This window comes from Zonotrichia leucophrys, chromosome 1A (assembly GCF_028769735.1).
Source record: "Zonotrichia leucophrys gambelii isolate GWCS_2022_RI chromosome 1A, RI_Zleu_2.0, whole genome shotgun sequence".
NCBI lineage: Eukaryota > Metazoa > Chordata > Aves > Passeriformes > Passerellidae > Zonotrichia > Zonotrichia leucophrys.
The window spans coordinates 15017561-15042092 of record NC_088170.1 but is presented as its reverse complement, the minus strand read 5'-3'; the positions used below and the strand labels follow the sequence as shown (position 1 = coordinate 15042092).

Here is a 24532-nt window from a genome sequence, read left to right as displayed (position 1 = left end):
CTCCAAGTAGCAGGATGTGTGGGGAGTAACTGAGAAATGAAGACTGGTGCTATTAAAAGAAGGTATTGTTACTTCAGAGAAATAAATGTTTCATGAAGCCTTCTGAGAAGGCATGTTAATTATAGATTATGACAGAAAATAATAGCAGACTTTTGTCTTATGAGCTGAAATCCTAATACTTCAGTTAAAATATCCTACAATATACAGTACAATTTAATGGCACAGAACACTTTGGGTTTTTTCACCTTGGTTTCCAGAATATTGTAAAAGTTACCTGGAGTTCTGTACTTTAGATTCTGTGATATCGTTCCCATTATAAATGTTAAATGAGAGCAAACACCTTTGCAGAGTGGCTGGGTTTGCTTTGATAAGGATCTGTGGGACTTTTTCCTTGGAACAGCAACTCAGGGCTGTGAGGGAGGGTAAATCCATGAGCACTCTGGGTCAGTGCCAAGGAAGGTTCTGCCACTGGGGGCAGTTTTGTATGGACAAACTTTGCTGCTTGAACAGGGGCTGGGTCAGTCCTCCAGTGCTTGGCCATCTGTGCCAGTGAAATATAGAGGGCTCATAGTTGGGGACAGTCCTTCCTTTGACATCCGCAGACTGCAGCCCATGTTGGGGAAGAGTTTCACCCTACAACACCCAGTCCTGAGTGTCCTTACTGCTCCCACAGCAGGACTCTTCCCTCTTCTTGCCTGTTAATAAATGTGCGTGTGAGAGGACAATTACCAACGTTTGCTATGTGAAATGTCTTTCAAGTCTCGCTGCTTTTAGAGCAGCTGATGATTGTGACTGTGCAAGACTAGATGTTGTTTATCATTCTAAAAGTAATTGGCTTTAGATGAATCATGAACTCTATTTCCAGTTTATAGGACTGCCACTGGCAAAACCCCTTGAGTCAGGGAATTTTACAAAATTCAGTTTCTTGCCAATTAACATTAACTTTCAATTATTGATTACAGTTTTGGGAAATAAAGATGATCAATTGAACAAGCATTTAGGGAAGAACCCCTTGGTTTCATTCCAGACATCTCTCCCCTTCTTTGATATGCAGCCCCCTCACTCCACATGGGGAGGTGGTGGGGATGGGATGAGGGTTGGTGTATTGATATTCTCTTTCCTTTGCTGCTCATTTCGTATTTGGCATCTCAGCATTGGCTGCAGTCTCCTCCTCCTTCTTCTTCTCATCCCTTCCTCTCATTTGGACAGCCACCCTGCTCAGGTGGCTCCTCTCTCCTCACCTGCTTTTTTCCTGCTCTGTTGGACAGTGGTGATGTTCAGCTTGTGTCACTTGGATTAAAAAACCGTGACAGTAAAAACGACTCAGTGAAGGCAGAGAGACCCAAACTCTGTGTGGACCTGCTTGGTGGCTGGGTGCTGAATGCCTCAGCCACCCTTGGATTCAGCAGTGCCAGGAGGAGCTGGGCAAGCCAGGTGTGTGGCATACAGAGAGCAGGACCACTCTTCCAAGGTTTCACGTGCCTTCAAACACTGCATCTGTGATGTTGGGGTGCTAATAAAGCAACAGGCAGATATGGCAGGATCACAGCCTGGGGCTCTTACAGAGATTGCACAAAGTGGGAACCTGTGAGGCTTTAAGGGCTGTGGGTTCAACTCTAATGTTGTGCCACCCTGTTTTGGGTATCATTGACACCAAGCTGACCTGGTGGTTGTGTTTAAACACTGCTATCTGGACATTTCTGGACAAAAAACCCAAACCAACACATACTTACAAATGAAGGAAATGTCTTTCAACATGACTCAGGAGTATTTCTTTCAATCTTTCCCCAGATTGCCTTTTCAAGGTGTGTCCTATGAACAGATATTCAGCCCAGAAGCAGTACTGGAAAGCCAAGCAAGCCAAACAAGGAAACCATACTGAAGCAGCACTGCTGAAGAAACTTCAAGTAAGAGACATCTGTATTTGTAATCTTATCTCAATCTGCAGGCAGTAGAATTACAATAGCACCAGAAAGAGTAATAACAAGTGCCTTGGGAACCACTGTGATGGGTATTATTATGCCACCATAGCAACTCTATATTCTCCTTAGCTCTCCTGCCTCCTGACTGGCATTTATAGCCCCTGACCTGGTGTTTATCTTACTTTGAGCTGGGGGTTTTGCCTTTGCTGTAAGCAAGGTAGTGCTTTCAGAAATTTTATGATGTAAAAATGGAGTTGTTAAAATAAGGATGGAGCCCTGGTTTAAGTAATACTGGAAATCCTTACCAGGAATTAGGCAAAGAGTGGACAAAGAGATGTCCTCAATGCTTTAGCCAGGGAATTCCTCAAAATTGTGTTTGTCCTTGCCTTCAGTCTATGTGTTCTTTTGTGAACCTTTTTGCAGTCTTTATTTTGTCTCCAATACAGTGTGGATGGAACAACTCACCTGTATCTGAAAAACAGCTGGCCTGATGTTGTAACTGAATGCATGAGATTAAGTGAAAACAAGGTCCTGTCAAACCTGGATGACAGTTTTGTGGGCACTGGAGAATTCACCAGTGCTTCCAGTTAAAAACAGCAGGGAAGGCACGTGGTGTGTGGCCAGAGTTACACAGCAATTAGTGCTGGGAGTAGAGAGTTTGCTCTGTAGCTGTATTTGACCCAGTCTATTGTGTTTAATTTTAATGTTGCCTATTGTGAGCTAGTGTTTTTGTTTTGTTGTAAAGTCTATGTACAATTAAGCACCAACAAGTAAAAGGAGTGGTGACAGGGAGAAGCTAATCATAGGCACCTTTTTATCCTCCATAGGATGAAATAAAGCCCTTGGAATTACCTTTTGGGCTTGAAAAATTTTAAAATAGCATGCATCTCAGATGTGACCAATAAATTGTGACAGAGTCCCTATTTTGGGTAATTAAAAAGTCAGAGTCACCATCAGTATTTAGGTGCGAATATTTTCAATGCAGTAATGCTTGTAGGTTGCAGGATTTAAATATGGTGCCATTTCCTTTCTGCACTGTGTGTTTCAGGTACTTCTTTTTTATAGTCTAAAGAAATAGCCATTCTCTTGCAGCATGCAGCAGAACTGGAACAAAAGCAGAATGAAAGCGAGAACAGAAAGCTGTTGGGTGAAATTGTAAAATACAGCAACGTCATCCAGGTAAACCTATTGAAATCCATCTGCCTTCTCAGTGTTGGAAAGGAAACAGTTGCTTCATGTCAAGGTTACAGTGAAAATTAACTGTCTACCCTTTGTAATCTGAATTGTCAAGGGTCAGGTAAACAGAACTTGGTGAAGTTTACAATATTGTGCTTTTCTGCCTGTTTCAAAGCCTAACAGAAATGCTGCATATTCCTGTTTAAATAATTTGTCATAATAAAAATTCTATGTGTATTTCTTGGTGCTGCAGTTTAGAATCTGAACATAAATATGTCTTTTATTTTCAAGAGTTATTTCAAAATCATGCTATAGAGGTGCTGTGCAGCTCCTTTTAAATCATTGTAGTAATCTGTATTTCATGACATATAAATGAGACAGGAGCTAAGTTCTTAAGTGCAGTACAACTTTTCTGTAATGGATGTAATTCCTGAAGGGAGAACTGCAATGGACACTTGCCCTGCTGTGAAATTGATCCCTGACATTTCTACAACCTGAGATAGACCATCTGTTTTCCTAAACTGTAGCATGCTTTGATAACTGCCTTCTAGTTATATTTATATTTATATTTGAAAATCTCTGCAGTGTGAAAGCCTGTGCCTCCTCTTTTGACTGGAGGGAGAAGAAGCAACTAAAAGCTGTACTTTTTTTAAAAATTTCTTTTTTGTTCCCAGCTACTGCACATAAAAAGCAACAAATACCTCACAGTCAACAAGAGATTGCCAGCTCTGCTAGAGAAGAATGCTATGCGGGTGTCCCTGGATGCTGCAGGGAATGAGGGCTCCTGGTTTTATATCCAGCCCTTCTGGAAACTGAGGAGTGAAGGTGACAATGTAAGTGGAAATACTGAATGTGTTAAGAAGGAGAAGGGAGAAGAATTCCAGGAGGTATAACTTCTTCACTGCTGGCCTGTTTCATAATGGATTCATTTCAGGAAAGAAGAAATTAGAAGAGTAATTGGGACTTTTACCTTTCATGTGTAATTGGAAAGTGTTACTTAATTATATGGTCTGGAATCTCGTGTTGCCACATTTAACTGAGCCTCTCTGTTGGAGCATCTTTGCTAAGTCTACCTTTTGAGTGCAGACTTACAAAGCTGACAAGATATCATAGTTTATGCTGGACTCTTATTTTTTTTAAGAGTTTTTTTAAAAATTTTGTGGCAACTTTTTTTTCAGGGGGTCAGTAGAGAATGTCTCTAGGAAATACATCAGCTTTCTTTAAATCTGTATTCCCTTCTGATGTGAAAATGGCATCTATGATTGGAGCTGGGTAGAATAGTCTGGGAAGCCTTTTCTGGGTAGTTTCTGCAAGACTCAGCTGGAGTCTTGCATATTGATGAGAGGGAAGAATGCACAGGAGAGCTCTTTGCTGCAGATCTGAGAGCTGTGCCATGAGATCACAACTCCCTTCTTCATTCTGTGGCTTGGTTAAGTGCCTGATGTGGAGAATTCAGATCTGCCTCTGGGAAGGCCACACGATGATGAGCTTGTGTGGTTTTTCCCAGACCTGGCTGGGAATGTTTGGCTGTTTTCCTCTGTGCATAATCAGTGAAAGCCTTCTTAGGGTTGTAGAAGGGAATGGCTTCTTTTTGTGTATTTTCTCTCCTTAATTTTGTGGTTACCCAGCCCTTGGGATGCTCTCCAGGATAATGAGTGTGGTTGCTTGCAACTCCTTTTGCAATCTGTTGTGGAGAGGAGAAGGATTGCATTCCCAGCTCCTGGTCAAATATCCCTAGAGTCAGAGTCTTTCCCTGCTTCATGTAGTGATCAAAAGGGTATTTGAAAATCCTCCTTTTTCCCAAAGCCTGTTGCAGAGAAATAGAGCAAATATATCCCTCAGGGAAGGCTTCTGCATCGCTTTTCAGCTGAGGAGAACAAAGGTGGCTCAAACATTAGCCTGGTATTTCTTTCCCTTCTTTGGAGAAAAAATGGTAACTTCTTGTTTTGGCTTAATTTGTTGCAATAACATCAGTTCAGCATCTTTTAAAATTTCTCATGCCTGGAAAATAATATGTGTGTCATGCTCTCCAGAGGGAGGACCTGGCATTCCCACCTGTCATCTGCAAAGCCACGGTGGGCCCTTAGAGCTGAGAGCAGCAGAACCATCCTTGGCCTTCAAAGTCATCCCCAGTACTACAGAGGTTTTCGTTCCATTTTCCACTGTTGTGCACACATGAGGCTTTGGAAGCAGACTTGCTGATCTACAAGGATTGCAGATCCGTGCAGTGATGGCAGTGCCATCCCATGCCACAGACCCCTTTCCCAGTCCCTTCCCGTGGGGATTTATCTGACAGGCTCTGAGCCGTGAGGGCCATGTGGTAAACTGGTTTATTCCTTACTCAATGGACTCATTCCTTTGGAATGGCCTGCTGCTCATTTTCTGTTTCCAGGTTGCCTTTCAGAGCTGGCAACTTGCCATTGTAATTTACAGAGGGAATTTTCAAAGGGAAGTTGTTTCTTGTTTCTACTAGGCCCAAAAGGATTTGACAATTTTCAAATTTCCAGCGATAAACATTAGTGCTCTGGTAGCTCTCTCTGCTTTAGTTCATTTCTAACTCTTCAACAGCTACACAAACCAGGCAGCTGTTTCACAGAGGACAGGAGTAGCCAGTGATGGGGGAAGTCCTCATTTTTCTCTCACAGATGGAGGGAGGCTTCAGCCTTGTACCCACTGCTTCCTTTCCAGTTACTCCCAGTCATGGGAAAGTTTGAATTCATGGAGTTAGCTTGGTACATCAGGCCCCTACTCTGTTTAGAAACTTTGGGATTTTTAAAATTATATTCCTGTGCTATAATGAGGAAATTCCCTAGAAAGCATGTTTTAGAAAGTCTTTTAAGCAAGAGAAGTGAGTATTGAATTACTACTTGGATGGCTGCTTCTGTGCCAGGTAATGCAGGCAAGGTATGCCATATGTCCTAAAAGAAAAGGAATCTGGGAATGTGATACAGAAAGTCATGTGTGTGACTCTTCTGGTAAGTGATCAGAACTTTGTTTTCTAAAAGAATATTAGCTTAGTTTCACGAGCAACTGATTTATTTTGCAAGTCAATGAAAATAATTAAAGAATATGACTGAAAATTTACAGTAATTGACATAACTACAGTATTTTCTGCAGACTTTTATTAAGTCTTCATCATTTTTGAAGCTGCTCTTCAATGGAAGATAGGACTGATTAAGGCTAGAGGTGGTTCCTGACGGACTGAATAACAAAATACTCCCGGATAGCAGGATTGGTGCTGTGTGGATTGGACTGCAGTTATTTGCCATTTTAGTGTTTTTTTTTTTCTTTTTTAAATAAGATGCTTAATGATGTGCTGTCTTACTGATTTAGTTGTGATAGTCCTGGTGTACATGCAACAATTTTGAAGTCCTGATTCCACTTTGCAGGATGCAAACCTGGTGGTATTTTGGTTAATGAATTGTCTGGTCATAACTTCTTAAAAAAGGCTGTAAGTAATGTCTGTGTGAAGCATGGCATGCAGGAATGTATTGCACAAGGAATGTGTCTTATAGGCATCTTGTGATTATTTTGATTCTGTTAGTGAACTTGTTCCCATGCCTTGGATCAAGTAGGATTTCTGTGTGTGGTCTGAGCATGGTGACACTGTCTTATGCTACTGTTTATTTTGGCTGTGTTGGTAAAGAACAGGCAAACCTTCCTTTTCACCTCTGCAATGAGGGGGCCAAATTCACCTGCATTGAAGTTGCACAAGGCTGAACTGGGCTCAGCTTTTTCATAGGAAATGTGCTGATCAGTGCAGAAAGTATTTTTATTTATTTGTCTTCCAAGAGAAAGCATGGCTTGTGCAGCATTTCATGTAGAAAAAAAATCACATGTAGCCACTTGTCTTCATGTCTGTGTGTGCTCAAAATTGCTGTGAAGAACATAAGCAAATCAGGACCCAGTGCCAACCAATCTATGTGGATTGGTGTTTTTTTATTATTTATTTTTCCCCCTTCCAGGCATGAATTGAATTCTCCATATGCATGTCTCAAGCAGTTTTTAGGTCAAATAAATGTTTTTATATTGATTTGTATATTGTAAAGAATTGCAAGGGCATGGGAATTTGCTTTCAGGGAGCCAGCCAGGAATTCCTCTTGTAGGGAGAACGTCTTTCAGCTGTTGTACCTGCTGCCTGTGCTGAGCTCAAACATCATTTAGGGAACAACAGCAGAGGGGATGGAGTGTGTTCACCTCTTTCTGAATTTCCAGTGATTTCTGTGTCTTTCTAGGTTGCATTCAAGCAGTCTAAATCAGAGAACTACTGAGCTTGTCAGGACATTTGCCAGAAGACGGTCCACAGAGCTGAGGGCTCATGATTGCTTTCTAAGCTTTCTCTGGGATAAAGAGAACTTAGTGTAACTTTTGGATGAACTGAGCTGCTCCTGGACTTTGTAGATTCATATCTATTTCATGGTCTGGAGTTTCTGCTGAACCAGGGGACATGCTCATTGGGAATGCAAGGGTTGATTAGTTGGAAATCTTGAACCCAGGTGATTGCAGATTGTGGGGGAACACAACTGCTGTGTGAATTGTCTGCAAATAAATTCACTGAGTGCCACTACTAGAGCATGCATTTGAGTCATTTTCTAAATATGCTACATTACTTTATTTTATTGGATAACTACTTAGGTCTAACTAGGCATTTTATTTCTGACTTCCAGGTTGTGGTGGGAGATAAAGTTGTTCTCATGCCAGTCAATGCAGGACAGCCTCTGCATGCCAGCAACATTGAGCTTCTAGACAACCCTGGCTGCAAAGAGGTGAGTTCAGGAGGGCAGGAGGGGGAGCTGCTGATCTGGCATGGTTATAGAAAGGCTGAGGGAATTGGAATTGGTCTGCCTGGAGGAGAGAAGGCTTTGGAATCACCTCACTGTGGCCTTGAGAGCCCACAGGAAAGATGGAGAGAGACTCTTGTCAAGGGCCTGGAATGACAGGGCAAGAGGGAATGGCTTCACACTGACAGAGAGCAGGTTTAGATTGGATATGAGGAAGAAATTGTGCCCTCTGAAGGTGGTGAGGCCCTGGCACAGTGTTGTAGGCACACAGTTTGTTGTGATTGGGGGTGGAGTTGTGGCTGAGCCTCATCCCCAATAGCTACAGCTGTGCAGGGCAGGGAACAGCATTGAAGGCAATGAACCATGGAGTGCCCAGGTGTGCTGACCAGTCACCAAAGGGAACACAGGTGCAGTGCATGTAAGGTGAAGAGTGTGAAAGGTAGAACATTAAAGGGCTGTGGATGCTTGAAGCTGCCTTTTGGTGTCCTTTGTGCCTCCACTATCTTCTTGACAGCACAGGGTGCCCAGAGCAGCTGTGGCTGCCCCATCCCTGGCAGTGTCCAAGGCCAGGCTGGATGGGGCTCTGAGCAAGCTGGGATAGCAGAAGGTGTCCCTGCCCATGGTAGTGGCTTGGAATGGGATGATCTTTACATCCCTTCCTACCCAGACCATTCTGTGATATGTTGGGCTTTACTGGTAACCGGAACCCACCATGAGCCCACAATGGACTCAAAGCCAGCCTTAAAAACTGGTTCCAGCTTAGCCTCAAAAACCCAAAATGAAATATTTGCTGCAGTGATAACTCTATGAGGTTTCCTTGAGTATCTCAAACTCTGACTGAGGTAAGAGTAAATCCTCACTCAGTATCCCTTTGGGGTGTTCTTGGTAGGCTGTCAGCAAACAGAGCAGCATTTCCCCACCCAGTCTTCTCCAACATTACAGTCATTAACATTTGAGAGCTTCAGGACCAGTGTTAAGAACTGTACAGATATGTAGCTAAGCCATGTCCCCTGCCATCCTAGATGTGGTGTGATTCTTTCAGAAGAATGGAATGTCTCAAAAAAAACCCCCATCCCCACATACTGTAATTCGAATTTTTTTTCCTCTAAAGGTAAATGCTGTCAACTGTAACACAAGCTGGAAAATAACTTTGTTCATGAAATTCAGTAGTTACCGAGATGATGTACTGAAAGGAGTAAGTATGATTTTTAAATTGTTTTTTGAATCAAGAAAGTATTTTACTTTATCTTAGTATCTTACTGTATTAGAAAGACTTATAAATCTTACTGTGTAGAGAAATATTACCTGGTGAATAAAAGAAGAAATAAGGACTTTATGGAGATGTTCCAAGTAACTGTAATAATAACTGTAACAAGACAATGTAGCTTTACGTGCTGAGGTATTGCACAGTTTCATGCCTGTAGATTAATCTGTGAGATAATTTACATTTTCATTTTAGAGATAAGCTTAATTTGTCCTCGCATGTACCTTAATAAATCATTATCAATGGCTATTTTTTCAATAGGTGTCAAGGTACCAGCAGTTTTTGAAGAAGAATTTGAAAGGGAAAACGGTATCTTTGTGTAGACCCATTTAAGGATAGTGTTTCAAGTCTTGGGGAGAGGCAGGAGGAAACAAAAATGAATCCAGCAGAAGAAATAGAGAGGGGGCGTTGGTGTTGATTGCAGAGTAGAAGTGATAAGATAATACAATGTTAGAAAAATCTCTTCACTTCCCTTAAGTAATAAGAGAGATTAGAAACAACAAAAAAAAAATCAACTTAGTAAAGTTACATAGAATTAAAAATGACCTTTAGGTTAATTTTTGCCCACTGTTCATTGTTGTGCTTTCCCAAAAGGCCATGGGTCTCCTGCAGGACTGAATTACCCCATCTGATTTCCAGACTTGGTGCTAAGATTGAATACTCTTCACTTGGTACCTGCTCCAGCAATAGGAAGCTCAGAAGTATTTTCTTCCTTTCAGCTCTGCTGGCATCACTGGAGCTGTTGCAAATAGAAAATTACTCTGGAGGCTTTGCCTAGCACTTAACAGTGCTTCTTTTCCCTATTTCTTTAGGGAGATGTTGTGAGGCTGTTTCATGCAGAGCAAGAGAAGTTTCTGACCTGTGATGAATATGAGAAGAAACAACACATTTTCCTCCGCACCACGTTACGTCAGTCAGCCACGTCTGCAACAAGTTCTAAAGCACTGTGGGAGATAGAGGTATTTTTTATTTCTCTTTATAAATATTTTAGGACCTGAAGGCCAGGGCTCTGTAAAAAAACTTCAGAACAACATGAGTCATTCATGGGCTCCTGATATCATCACACACCTCCCTGTAACTATTATTATTTCATGAAGCGGTTTGTGTAGGACGAACCCTGATGAGCTGCTTTATTCTCTGTGTGTCTGGAGACAGGAGGCTTTCTTACTATATTTGCCTGCACTGAAATGAGGGAGAGTCAAATTTCAAATTCAGACTTGACGTAAATGGTGTGATTTTACCAAAGCCAATCAAAGGACAGTCACCTCTCCTGAGTTTTGAGTGTTTACATTTAGCTTCATGTGCAGTATAAAAAATGGAGAACCATGACTGACAGGAAATCTCCCAAACATCCCACAACACATCAACATTTGTTTAAAGTAAACCTGAATAAAGGTGGTCTTGTGAATGAGGGTGGTTTTGAGAAGGGAACTAGCAAACATTTTTGTTCAACTAAGAAACATTGGAAATTGGTATGTCTCAAATCCTTGCTATTACAATAATGTAACTCCTATATACTCAAAAGTTCTTGTGATGGATAAACTTTGTGTATTTAGAACGGAGTCTTCAGAAAAATGGTTGATTTTTGTCTGGGTAAGGATTGTCTGGAGTAGAGTGTATTGCACCTGCACTTATTGGAGATTCCTCTTTAAAGGAGACAGACACTGCTAGATTTGAAGAAAGCAAATGACCTACAGTTCAAGGGATAAAAGAAAAAACCTGTGATAAGATGATATGAGGATATATCACTTGAATGAAAATTTTTCAGAAGCCCCTAGTATTGACAAAAACAGAGCTGGTATAATTGGTAAAATAATGTAAGATGGTTTGAGTTTTGCTTTTAAGTAGTGCCTAGTAGTGTAGAGCAGCTCTCCTTACTTTCTTGAGCTGCAGAGTCACAACATGTCACTAAAAAGCAAAATTTGGCTCATCATGTTTGCAGGGAATAAATTACTGAAAGCATGGAAAGTAATAGAAGGAGTATTTCCTGGCACTTGGCAAAAAATAAATGTAAGTAGTTATTATCTATGGTGAACTTCATGTAAGCACAGAACTCCTCTCTTTGGCAGGCTGCAATGATGTTGTTTGCATATTTTTATTAGCAGTGAGCTGCAGGAAATGTCAGTGACCTGAAGTATGATCTTGAGGAGCAGGATTAAAATCCAAATTCTTCTTTTAGGTTGTCCACCATGACCCTTGCCGGGGAGGGGCAGGACAGTGGAACAGCTTGTTTAGATTCAAGCATTTGGCAACTGGAAACTACTTGGCTGCAGAGGTAAGAATGTTAAACAGTTACAACAGTTAAACAAGTGTTTGTGTGCTGCCTGACCAAGTCCTGCTGGTTCAGAACTGCTGTAGCAGGTGGGTCTTCAGTGTAGATCTTCACAGAAATCCCACACTGGGTCCTGCTGGGTCATACTGTGCTGCTGCACCCAGGGCTTGCAGGGCCAACAGCACTGCTAAATATCCACCATGGTTGTACTGAAAACCCTTGGGCTCATTTATCTCTCTGCTCCTGTTTGCCCTTGAATTTTGGAGTGGTGTTGTGACTGTGGATTGGTGTCATGCAAGTTCATTGTGATTATATAGGCTGCAGGGTTCTGCTATTGCCCTCTTGCCTTTTGACTAAAGTTTGGATTAAAAAAGTACTGAGGAATTCTCTACCCCTTTTGATGGAGTGGAAGGTCCCAGAGAAGAAAGAAGATATTGCAACTTGTCTTGTACTTTGTATTAAAGCAAAAGAGTATTGTGACTCCCCAAAAGAGCAGCTTAATATATTTTAAGACTCCTTAAAAATAAAATATGGTTCTTGACAAGCTGGAATACAGCAGATAATACCAAGTGTATGAAGTGGTACAGTCTTGGATATTTTAATAACCATTAAAATATCACAGCAAGAAGCTGTGAACTTTTTTCATATCTAATCCATATTAACACAGGTCTGTTTACAAGTTTTATCAATGGAGTATAAGTAGGGTTTTTTTCCACTGATTTAGTTAGGATTGCTTATTTTAACTTATGCTTTGAAGTATGAGTGCAGAAATTTACTGCAAGAAGAAAGTTATAAATCACTATGTTAGGGAACCCCTGGAAAAAGACTTGCTCTGGCTGGCTTGAGTTAGATTTACAGCAGTGCAACTTCTGTATGCAGACAACTCTTTAGTATTCCCTGGGTGCTGCTTTTGTGTTCCAGCTCCTGTAACAGCCTGCACTGAATTCAGAGGAAGAACAAACAGGAGCTATCAAACTTTCATTTATTTCTAATTATATCAAGGCCACTATCAAAACATAAACAGTGGACTGCTAATAATAGATAATTTTCAAGAGGAACCAGTACTCCCACCTGAGAATGGGAGTGTTTTCCTTTCTGTTTATAGTGAGGGATGCTCCCAGTAGGAAGATTTTTCTAGCTGAGCTGATAGAGAGTCAGGAAAAGCATTGAGCATACTGATGGGCTTCCTTCTTCCCCAGGGGATCTGTCTGGGGGATTTTTAGGTGAAAAATCTTCAGGTAAAGAGGTGCCACACTGCTCTGAGTGTCAGACCTGAGCTTAGGTCCTTCCTACCTCTGGAAAGGAAGTCCCCATCAGGCAGACTTGTAATATGGAGAATATAATTGGCAACAGTGGAGTGAGAGCTGGAAGAGGTTTTGGGTTGAACAAAGGTGATCTGCTGGGACTGGAGAGCTGCATTAGTGACTGGAGAGCTGCACTGGTGACTGTGTCTGTAAGGTGTAAAATACCTCTGGTGGAGATATTAAAGGTAGTGCTGTAATAAAACCCTGTGAACTGTATTTTGCACAGTTCATATGTCAGGCACAACACACCAGCCAGCCAGACACGTCAAAGATTTATGAACAGGCAGGCAGACACCTCGTGTGCGTGAGCTAACTTTAAATCAATCGGGCAAAGCCTCCTGAGCACTTATCTGTGCTCTGGCAGCACAGGGAGATTACTCATGGTATGGATTATCAACAGCGTCACACATTGCCATGACCTGATTTTGTTTAAGCCTCCTTGATAAAGGTATCTAGAGTGGAATAAAAACTAAAAACACAAGAAGAAAATTCACAAATCTTTTAAGCATTCTGATGTTGGCTAATGGTGCAATTTCTGTCACAGTTTGAGCTGTTGTAAATCAGGATTCATCCCTGTTTATAACTGTCTTTTTTTGTACTTCATCCTCCCTTAAATCAGCTTGATGTGTGCCATGGAGGCTTCTGCAGGGCAGTCTTGCATGGGTCAACTCTCACACAAGGAGAAGAAGTGTTCTTCAGCTGGGTGCCTCCCTTTTCTCCTCTCATACCTTGTGTGAGCAGCCTGTGCCTTCTCTTTTCCTTGGAGTTATCCTGTGCCAGATGTGACTGGTCAGTCTGGTCTGGGACTGGTGGTTCACTACTGAGCCTCGCTGTGAAGGGGTGTCCCTGCAGTTTGTTAAGGTCAGGGGATAATCTGGGGACTAAGAGAATTGAAGATCTTACCTCAGAGAACTAAAGAATTTAAAGCTGATAAAGGTGTTCCAATATTACAGTAAGCAAACTAATAAAGAAAAAAGTGCGGCAGTACCATTGTTCAGTAAAAAAAACATAGGTGAGTACTTGTAAATCTAATTGTTATAAACTTGAGAGAGGATGAAGTCAGGTTGTGTAAATCCTAAATTCCACGTTCCTTAGAAGTACAAGAAGCTGTCCAACTTTTGTTGCCTTTCAAAGACCTCTGATATCTCTGACTTCTGACACAATCTCAAGTAGTAGTATTTCCTTTAATCCTCTTTCCACTTGGCATTATTTAGCCTAATTTTAATTACTGTGCTTCCAAGTTCTTTAAGACCTACTAATACCTTAAAGCAACCTGGATCCTTCTCCCAGACTTTGGGCTGAAGGTGAGCCACCCTGAAGGGCCCACTGCTGAAGGAGTCACAGTGGGAGACTCTTGGTGATCCCACACATCTGCCTTCCCTTTCCTCTGCCACTCTGCACACCCTGGGTCACTCACAGTGTGCTCTCACACAAGTACTTAAGACAGGAGGAATATACTGAAGACAGGGTTTGATGTTTGGTGATAAAATTTGGGGCATTGGAAATCTGGGTACTTGGTAATGATGTCTGACATTAGGAGACCTTAAGCCACAGGCTTAGACATTCCCAAAGAAGTGGAACCAAATACTCAGCTGAAAAATTGGAAAGAGAAATTGTCTTCTTTAGAGACAGCAGGAGTTCTGCTGTTAGTGTCATAAGGGCTTGTTTTCACCCAAAAGAGCTGAGCCAGATCTTCAGCAGGAGATTTAGGCACTAAGCCACCAGCTAAGATCCAGGCTGCTGAGTTTCATTCTCAGAACAGAGTTTTATTCTCATCTTCACAGAGTCAGCAGTCTTTCAGAAAAAGTTCTGCTGAAGATCCTTTTTATAGCCCTGGTTACAGGAAAATGACCCAAGTTATTTTGAAGCTGTACATTTATAAAGAGAGGCTGTAAGGTTAGGTGAAAATTGGATGCTTCAAAGTAACAAAGATTTCTCCAAAAGTCTTTTCAGTGCATGTAGCCCATGTAGAAGGCACCCAAAGCCATCTGTGTGTGTGGGAGTGAGCTGCAGTTTGCTTGAATAGCTTTGCAGATGCTGCAGGTTGGGACCACACAGCTGTGCCTTTCTCATGAACACATATAACCTTCTAAATATTTTAAATTGCCAAGATAAAAGTCTCTTTGAACTGAATATCAGCTTATCAATTATGCTAAACCAAAACATGCACTTTTAATATTGTTCTCCATATTTAGAGCAGCTCTGGTTCTGTGATTTCTAAACTGGGCAATTCATACTGAAACCCTTAACACTTGTTTTATGAGGCTGTTAAACTGATATGTATGCCCACACACAAGAAATGCAGGATAAGTCTGTCATTTCATATTCAACTTCTCAGGTGTGGCTAAAATAATTACAAAATATATCTGCATCTATCAGATCACGTACTGATCTCAGATATTGCAGTAGACAATAGATAAGCCACAGTATGTTCCTTATGAAACCCCGTGAGCATGTACATAATCACTGTGCAGAATTTGTAAGAAAAAAAATCAGTGATAATTCTGTTTTACCTAGCTGAATAGATTAGTTACTAGATACTTTGGCAAAAATATGGCAGTAAATCTAGTGAGGTCTTTAACACCAAATTACCTCAACTAAACTCAATGAATTAAGATAAGGCAGGTAAAATGGCAGCCTGAATGTTCTCATTCTGTGCTTCTCCAGAACTGTGGCCATAAACAATTACTGCTGTGGAAAAGTCCTCTGGCTTTCTCATAGTGTTCTCCTTCCTCCCTCTGTAAGAGTGAAAGGGCAGGGTTTAAGCTGTAATCAATTACAGTAATTAAGTTGGATCAACTCAGATCAGAGTTTTGTTCTAAACTGTTCTTAAAATCCTGCATGAAACACCCTTCCAGCTTTAGGATTATTTTAGCACTAAATACTCTTTTGAAGGTGGGAATGATGGAATTTAATTGGGTTGAGCAGCACAGGGTTACATACACATGAGATGAAATGACAATTAGATGAATATTAATTGAACAGGAAGTCCAGTCCAGCTTGCAAGGTGGTGGTGGTGGAGCACTGCAGTGGCAATACAGGATTCAGAAATGTCCTTTTTCCTCAGGTATTGGATTGTGCAGACACAAGGTGCTGTCCCTGAGGTGGTGTAGGCTTGGTGAAGAGGGAATAGTCTGTGCTGGAACAGGGTCACTGAGCTAAGGCACCAGAACATGAGTGTTTTGGATGGGACTGGTGAAGCTTTGCAGAACTGTCAGGTGATTTTCACCACACTGTGGTGTAAACCACTTCCTGAGAACTCTTGGATCAATGGCTAGTAGAAGTTACTCATATTTCTCTTGTCTTTCTTGAATAATTTCTTTCCATATTACCTGACTCTACTTTTTGGTCAAAATTGCCCCAAGCTGCCCCTTTCTTTTCCAAGAAGCTTATGTACATCATTCACTTTAGACTGAGAATTGATGTTAAATTTTGCTTTTACAGTCCATGACGGGGGGTTGGCACTAGAGGATTTTTAAGGTCCCGTCCAACCCAAGTAATTCTATGATTCTGTGATTAAAAATATTAGCCTTCCATGTTATAGATATTGTTATGGTATGCATTTATTCAGATGGACAGGGCCATGCCCTTCATAGTAAATTTAAGCCTGCTGTAATAATCACTTGATTGGGATCATGGTGGAGATAGCTGAGTACATACTCAAGCTAATATTGAGAGAAAATAATCCTCTCCTGCCTTCTGAATAGTAAAGATTGTCACAAGAATCCCACAAGAATGGAAAACAAAGCATTTAATGAGATTTAAAAAAAGATTACATAATTGTATGGGTAATAGTATACTCAGCATTAGCTAAGATAAAAGAAATGTAAAAGGCAAATCAGTTCTTAAACTTGAGGCTATAAACCAGGATTAAACTCCTGGTGCCCTGAAAAAACTGTCTCTATAGTTTTATGGACTTTTCTTCTACTTCCTTAAACTGTTGGAAAATGGAGTCCTGCATAGGACATTTTATTAAGGCATTTGAGATTGATTATTTGAAGTCCATAACTTAGGTCTTTTGTTATCCACTTGTTGGAAATTGGACTACTGATAGAGATTTTTTTTATTTAGGAAGCAACAACAGAACCACAGCTTGCCAGTGTAAATTTATTTTCTTTTTTGTTTGACATGGAAACAAACCTTTGCAGAAGGACCTGTTCCTGCCCTGCTCATGCAGAGAAGGTGAACACAGTGTTAAATGCTCTGTGGTTCCTTCTGCCTTCAGAAGAGTGAGGCAAGTAACAAATAAAATAAAATAAAAATGGCCTTGTTTAACTGAGATGTGAGCTACCTTTTGCTGAGGAACAGTTTGTAAGCCAGAGAAGATGCCAGGAGATGGCAGCATCTACCAAGGCCTTCACACATCTCACAGATTTCATTTCTTGGTACTGTGGGACCTCCTCACCTGGAGATTGCATCAAAATCTTCCTTTGGGGCTGTTTTTTCCCAGTGTCTCTTCATTAAATTTTAGCACAGCACTCTGATTATTTTCTGTCTGTTTGACTCTGTGATTAAAGGTTCTCATAAGAAAAAGGATTTGCCAAGGTGACAGGGTGAACTCAGCACTGGAAGCCTTATTTCAGTTTTTCTGTCTCATAGGAGTGTGGGTTTGTTTTAAAGCTCTATAAGGAGTGAAGGATAATTTACAGCTATGCATGAAGAGATGGAAGAGATCCAGAGGAGGAGGATGGATTACTGATTTACAGAGCCAGCCTGACCTGTTCTGCAGACTTGGATATGGCTTTTTAAAGTGACAGATCTAGATGTCATTTAACCAAACCCAGAACTAGATTTCTCCAAGGTTTTTAAGAATCTTGAGAATGTAGCTAAATTTCTTGACCTGACTTGTCTTGACTTTGGTGGAATATGTCAGTGTGCAAATGCCTTTATAAATCTGGATCTCAGAGGAAAGTCTTTTCCCCCAGCCAGCTCATTTGCAATTGTGATCTGTGAGAGTGTTCAGATTTTTCAGTCCTGCCTGAAGCTGGCTGCATTGGGACCATGTTTGTACATATACAAGCTTTAGGAGTGAGGAAGTACAAAGATATTAATGCAGCATTTATTGTCATTTAGTCATTACAAGGCCTAATTATGTTATTAAAAATACATCTTGCATTTTCATGTCTTCTAAAACAGCAAAAGTAGACATGTGGTCTGTCTTTAAGTGCATTATTTTTGTTTATTTTTTCAAGATCACTTGAGAAGCTTTTCTTCACTTGTATTTGTGCCTCTTTGTGATGCTTGATGAATGTTTCCAAGACTTCCCTCCTTTGTTTTGTATTGTTTTGGGGGTTTTGTGTGGTTTTTGGTTTTGCTTTTTTTAACAGTAGAAACATCAGTCATGTCTAATTCAATCATCCTTAGTTACTCCTGTGAGGACCACTGAAAGGCATAATTAATTAATATTTAGAACATCACTCTTGAAGAGATGAGGATGCTTTCTTTTATATAACACAGGTTGACACAGAGCTGCTGAAGCTCAACCAAGTTACACTTAAGGATCTCTTAGACATTTTCTTTCCTTTTGACTTCCTCTGCAGAATGGGATATGGCTGAGTGGGGCTGAGAACTGGTTTCAAGTTCTCTGCCCTTGATCCCTGTAGAAGAAATGAAATTTCCCAGTTACCACTCATAACATGGAGCTACTCCAGCTTATGCTGCTTGTGTGAGACCTTTAAATCTGTGCTGATTTAGGCATGGCAAAATGCCATATCTTACACAGCAGCTGGAAATGCCATCAAGAGGATCTTTCTTCTAATAATGAGGGTGAAAAGTCAGGACAGGAAGGTGTTGGGACTCTTCTCATTCCTGTGTTTGACTTGCAGAGGGGCCTGAAGCAAACAAAAAGGTTCTGCTTTCCCAGTGCTCCCTGGAAACTTGTCTGATCTGCTAAGACATGGCTCATGAGGAAAAGACAATCCTGAAAGAAAAGGCCTTTTAAGATAGTTAAACTTTCCTTGCATGATGATTATCAGGAGCTCTGTGCTGATGCTGAGGAGGGGTTGAATGGAGTTTATCGAGGTAGAGCTGTAGCCAGGCTTTGTCTGGCAAGTTAATAAGATGGCAAAAGTCCTTTGAATGCCACTGAAAGTCTTTGAAATTGTGCAAAAGTCCTTTGGATTTATCGAAAGCTAATCAGTATGACATTAACAAAGAACAAAGCAAGCCTAATGAAGATGAAAGATTTGAAAAGTGGATTATTTTTCTTTTGTCCTGGCTTTTCTTCCCTGAAACACTTGCCCTTGTTGGCTGGGTAACAGGCTGTGTGTTAACAGGCTGGTTATCAAATGAAATGGGGAATGTTTGAGTGTGTTGAATTAGATCCTTTTATGCTTTGTCTGTCAGGGTTTCCTTCATAAATGCAGGTTTTAACCAAGTCATTAAAATGCTCATTTAGCTGAAATTTGGCAATCTAATTCTTCCCTTGACAAGATGCTTTAAATATCCTTTACCTAGTCAACAAAATTTGATTAAAATCAGCATGGGTGTTTCTTTTTCCAAACTCCTCTCTCTCCTTCTTAATTGAGCATCCAAAAATAGCCTGTTTGGGTACTTTCCATGCATTCCTCCAAGAAAACAACGTTCAGTAGAAATGTAGAGTTTCAAACTTCTTGGGTTGTAAAGGATATCTAGCAATGTAAAGATGCAAAAGTAAAATTAAAGCCAGTAATAACCTGAGATGATCTGGACAATAGTAGAACCCAAGGAAATGATGCACTGTAGACTTGTGAGGTTTGAAAACTTTAAGGTACAACTTTGAGTAGCTTTAATCAGTGGAAATGACAGAGCCTGGAACTTCTGGTGCTCAATCTTGTGGAATCCCTCTCAGGATTAGCAGGTCACTGGCATTCTCTGAGCACCAACTACCAGAAGCAGCACACAAACACACAGACATGAAAGTTGCCTTCCTGCTATGCAGACTTTACAGATTTTGTAAAGTTACTAAGTGAAAATTCAGCAATGAGATTTTTTGCCTGTCCATGTGGTTTTAACCAGAAATAAAGACTGTGTTGATTCCTCAGTTTTCCATGTGTAAAGGTTACTTCCATTATGAGTTTATCATATATACTTTCTCCTGGGGGCCTTCTGCTGCTCCCACAGGGTCAGGGTGCTGATAGACGTATGCATTCAGACATCTCATCTTTTCACCTAGCACTGTGTACCAAGGCTGAGCCTGAAATCTGTCCAAGAGTCACCAGTTTTTATACTCAGGAGGACCACCTGCAGCACTGGCTCCTGAGCACCCTCAGGCTCTCTTAGATACCCCATGTGGATCACAATTTGGGAATTTGGCTTCTTGCAGAGGAGTGCAACTAAATGCTATTTAAATGTAGATTTAAAAGAAGGTGTTGCCTTCTCTGTAGTTGCAAATCTGTCTCTAAACTCCAGAATGAGAAGTGTAAATGAGAAACTCTTTTTGTGGTACCTTTTTCTTTCCTGTTCATGGAAAGGTTAAAAATGACTGTATCGGAGTTTGCTGAAAAACAAGCAGCAGAGGAATAGGATTTCTTGATTATTCTTTATTGGAAAAGAAGCTGATGGAGATATACTCAAAAAAAAAAAACAAAACCCCAAACTCAAAGCAACATCTAATGAAACTATTACAATAATAATTTATACAGTTACATTTGCCTAAGCTCTGCAGCTTGAAATTCTTCTTGTTCTTGGTGCATATTGGCTGCATGCACCTTCCAGTGGCATTTTGCAGGAATATTCACTGCTGTATTTCAGGTACAATTCAGCAAATTGAAATTTCAAGATATCCAATGACACAAAAAAGCTTGAAAAGTGTTGAGCTTAATTGAGGCCTATTTTAGCATAGCATTCTTTCTTTCTAAGCACCTTCAGAAAATTTTACTTGATTTCATTAGTAGCAAGATAAAAATACCAATGTTGTTCTTTTCAAAGCTTCTTTTGTTTTGGCAATTTATTGAAGAATGTGGAAGTGATCTTACATAAATCAGAAAAAGCAATAGGTTTTGGAGTGCTGAGACTGTCATTGTGTCCTTAGGTCATTCTGGGCTGGGATATTGAAAGGGACTCAGAACAGGTGTAATATGACACAAAACACTAGATGATTTATGCCCCTTCTATCTGGAGAATGTAGCATGGGATAATAGCTGCTGGTCTGTTTTGTAGAAACCCTCAGCACCAACAATCTCAGTTGAAATGAAAATGAAAGTGGCAGCTGCTGACCAGAGCTGAAAATGGGGCCACGGGTGTCAGCCTGAAAACTGAGTTCCATTATGTTTATGGTTTAATGTCTGCATCTCAAAACTTTCTCTAAACAATATCTTTTTGGGTTTATTATTTCTGTAACAGCAGGGCAAGAAAAAGCATCATCAAGGATGTACTTGATTTCTAACCTGAGCCTTCTGTCTCCATCACCCTCAGTCCACAAGTGACCTGTTTTGGAAATTTGAAGGCAGTCTGTTCAGTCATTTTTTGAGAAGGCAGGAAGTGTCAATTAGAATCTCCTAATTTATCCTGTTACTGTTATAAATATCTATATATATTTTAATCACCATTATGTTGAAGGCAAGCAGCTGAAGGATATCAGAATTCAGTTCATATTGGGTAGGTAACTCTATTCACTTGAGTCCTTCAATGAAAACCTGTAGGATCAAATCCTCAGTGCCAAGTTCTCTGTGCTGGCTCTAGTGACAAACCTGAGATGACCTGGACTTTCTTGCTTGCTTGCAACCAGCAATACCTGAAGGTAGCATAGAAATTCAGCCTTCCTGTACCTTCTCTGCACTTTTGCTGGAAGGCCACAGTGCGTGGCTGGGACTGAGTGGCACTGCCTGCTGATTTTATCTCTTCTTGATGAGGGACCAAAGGCAGAGAACTCAGCTTGGCTGCTAAAATTGGGACACCAGGACTATTTTAAGGTGTCAGGTGAACAAATGTCATGCTGAAAGAAATGTGGAAACTTAAGAAGGAACCAAAACTTTGTGAAGATAGTTACAAATGTGTATAAGTTCTAGTTTTTTGGTGTTCATCTGTCATTCCTGTTGCTGTATAGCAGTAGTGAGAGGCACTTGGAGTTGGGAGACTGTGACAATGTCAGGGAGGAGCAAAATGGACTATTTGAGACAGGTGTCAGCTCAGGGAAGAAAGCAAGGTCTCTGAATTAAGTTTGTAATGGTAACACAGTGGCTAATGCAAAAAACGATATGGAGACAGAATAAACCCTTGGTCATTTGTTAGCACATCAAGTTGTGAGATGTAGGGAAGGTATTTTCAGCCATTTGACAAAGATTTGAAAGTTTTCCTCCTTTCTTCAGGCTTCTGTTGTGGAGAGGAGTGGGCATTTTGAGGGGTTAAAGAGATACAAATTATTAATTTTTAATAAAAGTGTTATCAATGTAACAGAATCTCTTAACAACAGTTGTCTGTGTAATGTTAGATGTATGATAATATGATATTGAAAAGTTCCCCTGGGACTCATCATCTGTAAGATGTATACACACTGTAATTGCCTAAGAAGAAAATTGTCTTTTGTAACTTATAATCTTACTTCAGCATTTTCAGCATATCCTGTGTCAGGGAATATTGGTAAATATTGACACAAAATTGTTTCTTCGTGTAAATCAAACCTTGAAAGGTTTCATGTGCAGCTAGTGAGTGGGTGTGTGTGTTTTTGTTTATTTGTGAATATGTCTGCCTACATAATCCTTCATCTTATAGGCTACATATTTCTCTTGTCAAAAGTATGATATTTAACAGCTTTTAAATAGTAATACTTTAAAGTTATTATTGTATACCATCTTTCATCCAAGCTTCTCTTAGTACTAATTAATGCTTGATAATCCTGGTAGACATAGAAAATATTATTAAACAGAACTACAGTGTAATGAAATAATTTTCTCTAGTGGCATTGTCACTCCTGTTTCAAAGATGAGTTAGTTCTGAGTTCACTGTCTTCTCCTGTAAAATCTCAGTAGACGTAGAGACTGTTATTTTTTATCTCAGTCTATCTGCCCAGGGTCAATCCTGGAACTGATTGCGTGTGTGTCTGTGTGGGTGACTGTAACTGGCTGCGTTTAGAATAGTAACTGTGCTTTCTTCATCATCCCTTTTGGGTTTGGTTGTTTGAGATTCCTCTTGAGTTAACAAGCTTGATTGCAAGATGCTCTTTATAGAGGTGAGGACATAGCCAGCTAAGTCAGCCAGAAATTGAAGCAGTAAGTCTTTTACTCTCACACTGCTTCTAAAACTCCACTCTCCTTTTGCAAGGTGGAAACATAACAGAAAACTGAACCAAACCCTCTCCCCCAGTTATGAAATGTCTGAAAGCTATCGAGATAGTATTTGACTTCTTTTCTTTTCCAGCTTAACCCACACTACCCAGAAGGTAATAATGAAGGAAAAGCTTTGGTAAGTGGAATTTATGTTGCATATAATCTGGGGAATGCTGTATCCTTAACCCAGCACATCCTGACATATGGAAGCTCTTCATAGCTTTCCTTTTCCTTATGTGTTCCAGCTGCTGGGATTGGTTTCCATATCCTGTGTAAGGTAGGATGCATCTTGGAACTGGCAATTCAGAACGTTTTCCCTCACTCTGAGGCAAATGATAAGAAACTTATTCAAATTCTGCATCAAAGTGGCATTAGTTGAAGCTCTTCTGCTTGTTGTCTGACTGCAGATATGAAATGTATTGGTTCTTAGCTCAGATGTGTTATTTCCTGGCAACAGCCTTTGCCTGACACAGCTTCAACAGTATTTTAGCTAATTCTGACTAATGAGGCCAGACATGGAGATTATAGTGTGTGAAGGAAGTGGAGTTGGGGGAGGTCTCCTTGAGGGAGTCTTATTGTTACTAAGTCAACAAATATTCCCAAAAAGAATAATTCCTCCATCAAATTCATGAGATTGCCTTGGAAAAGCCGAGATCTTCTTCAAAAAAATTCAATTTAATTTCTTTCTGCTTGCCTTCCGGCTTTTGTTCTTTAAGAGGACACATTTTCAAGTTTTTCTCTGCACAGAGAAGGAATTTTTGATTTTTCATGACAAGAAACCCAAGATTCTTACATAATTATATGCCTTGAGGAGTCCAATTTTAATAAAAATGAAGCCTTTCATAGGAGTTGGCTACATTGGTTTTCCATCTTCCCTGATATTTGGCATTAGTGGTGATATTGCAGTAAGAGCTAAGCTGTCTAGAGAAATGAGAATTCTCTCCTATGAAAGTACAGAAGTTCCATCAGCTATTTCTCTTTTGTATTGGAATGAAACTTGAGGCCTTTGAAGCTTTGGAATGGAAATCAAGGTCAGTTCTAGAATTCTCCAGTGAGTAGGTGTTAGGCCCTTGTCACTGAGGAGCCAATCCTGTTGTATCAAACCATACTTATTTATGGTGTAAGTTTTCCCTCTGTAGCCATTCCAGTTCCTCTAAATAGTTAAATATTCCCTGGACTGGATAATGACAAAGGCACAAATGTAATGTAAGCATGAATGTTAAAGGTGGCTTCACTATCAGTTGGCTTACTTCTCCTGGATATTGGTTTCAGCTAAAACCCCAGACCAGATAAATCACATTAGAGGAATGCTTCCAATAAAAAAGTAATCAAAGCTGATTGATGATTAAAGCTGATATCTCTGTGGACATTTTAATTTATGCAGTCAGCACTTTCCTATGAAAGATGTTTTGTGGAAGAACTTCTAGCAATTTTTGGTGACACCTCCATGTAAATCCAAGCCTACAGGCTCTATTAGTGTGGTAAAAATCCTTTTGGATCCTTCACTCCTTTATAATCTTGTTGGAAATGCCATGAGTCAGCAATGGCTATTTAAGCCTTCATTTAGCC

The 24532-nt window shown here is 40.3% G+C and overlaps 1 protein-coding gene across 7 annotated transcripts in view; it reads left to right on the top strand.

The window, feature by feature from the left end:
* ITPR2 (inositol 1,4,5-trisphosphate receptor type 2) overlaps window positions 1-24532 on the top strand; it is a 244366-nt gene that overhangs the window by 34097 nt on the left and 185737 nt on the right. For 5 of the 7 annotated variants that reach the window (XM_064701180.1, XM_064701196.1, XM_064701172.1 and 2 more), the window contains exons 3-10: window positions 1792-1907; window positions 3015-3101; window positions 3773-3931; window positions 7766-7864; window positions 8991-9074; window positions 9956-10102; window positions 11323-11418; window positions 23055-23099. In XM_064701180.1, coding sequence (XP_064557250.1) covers window positions 1792-1907; window positions 3015-3101; window positions 3773-3931; window positions 7766-7864; window positions 8991-9074; window positions 9956-10102; window positions 11323-11418; window positions 23055-23099 — 833 coding nt within the window. Of the gene's footprint in view, window positions 1-1791; window positions 1908-3014; window positions 3102-3772; window positions 3932-6510; window positions 6550-7765; window positions 7865-8990; window positions 9075-9955; window positions 10103-11322; window positions 11419-23054; window positions 23100-24532 lie in introns of those variants that run through there. The other 2 variants (XM_064701183.1, XM_064701210.1) reach the window with 2 other exon arrangements.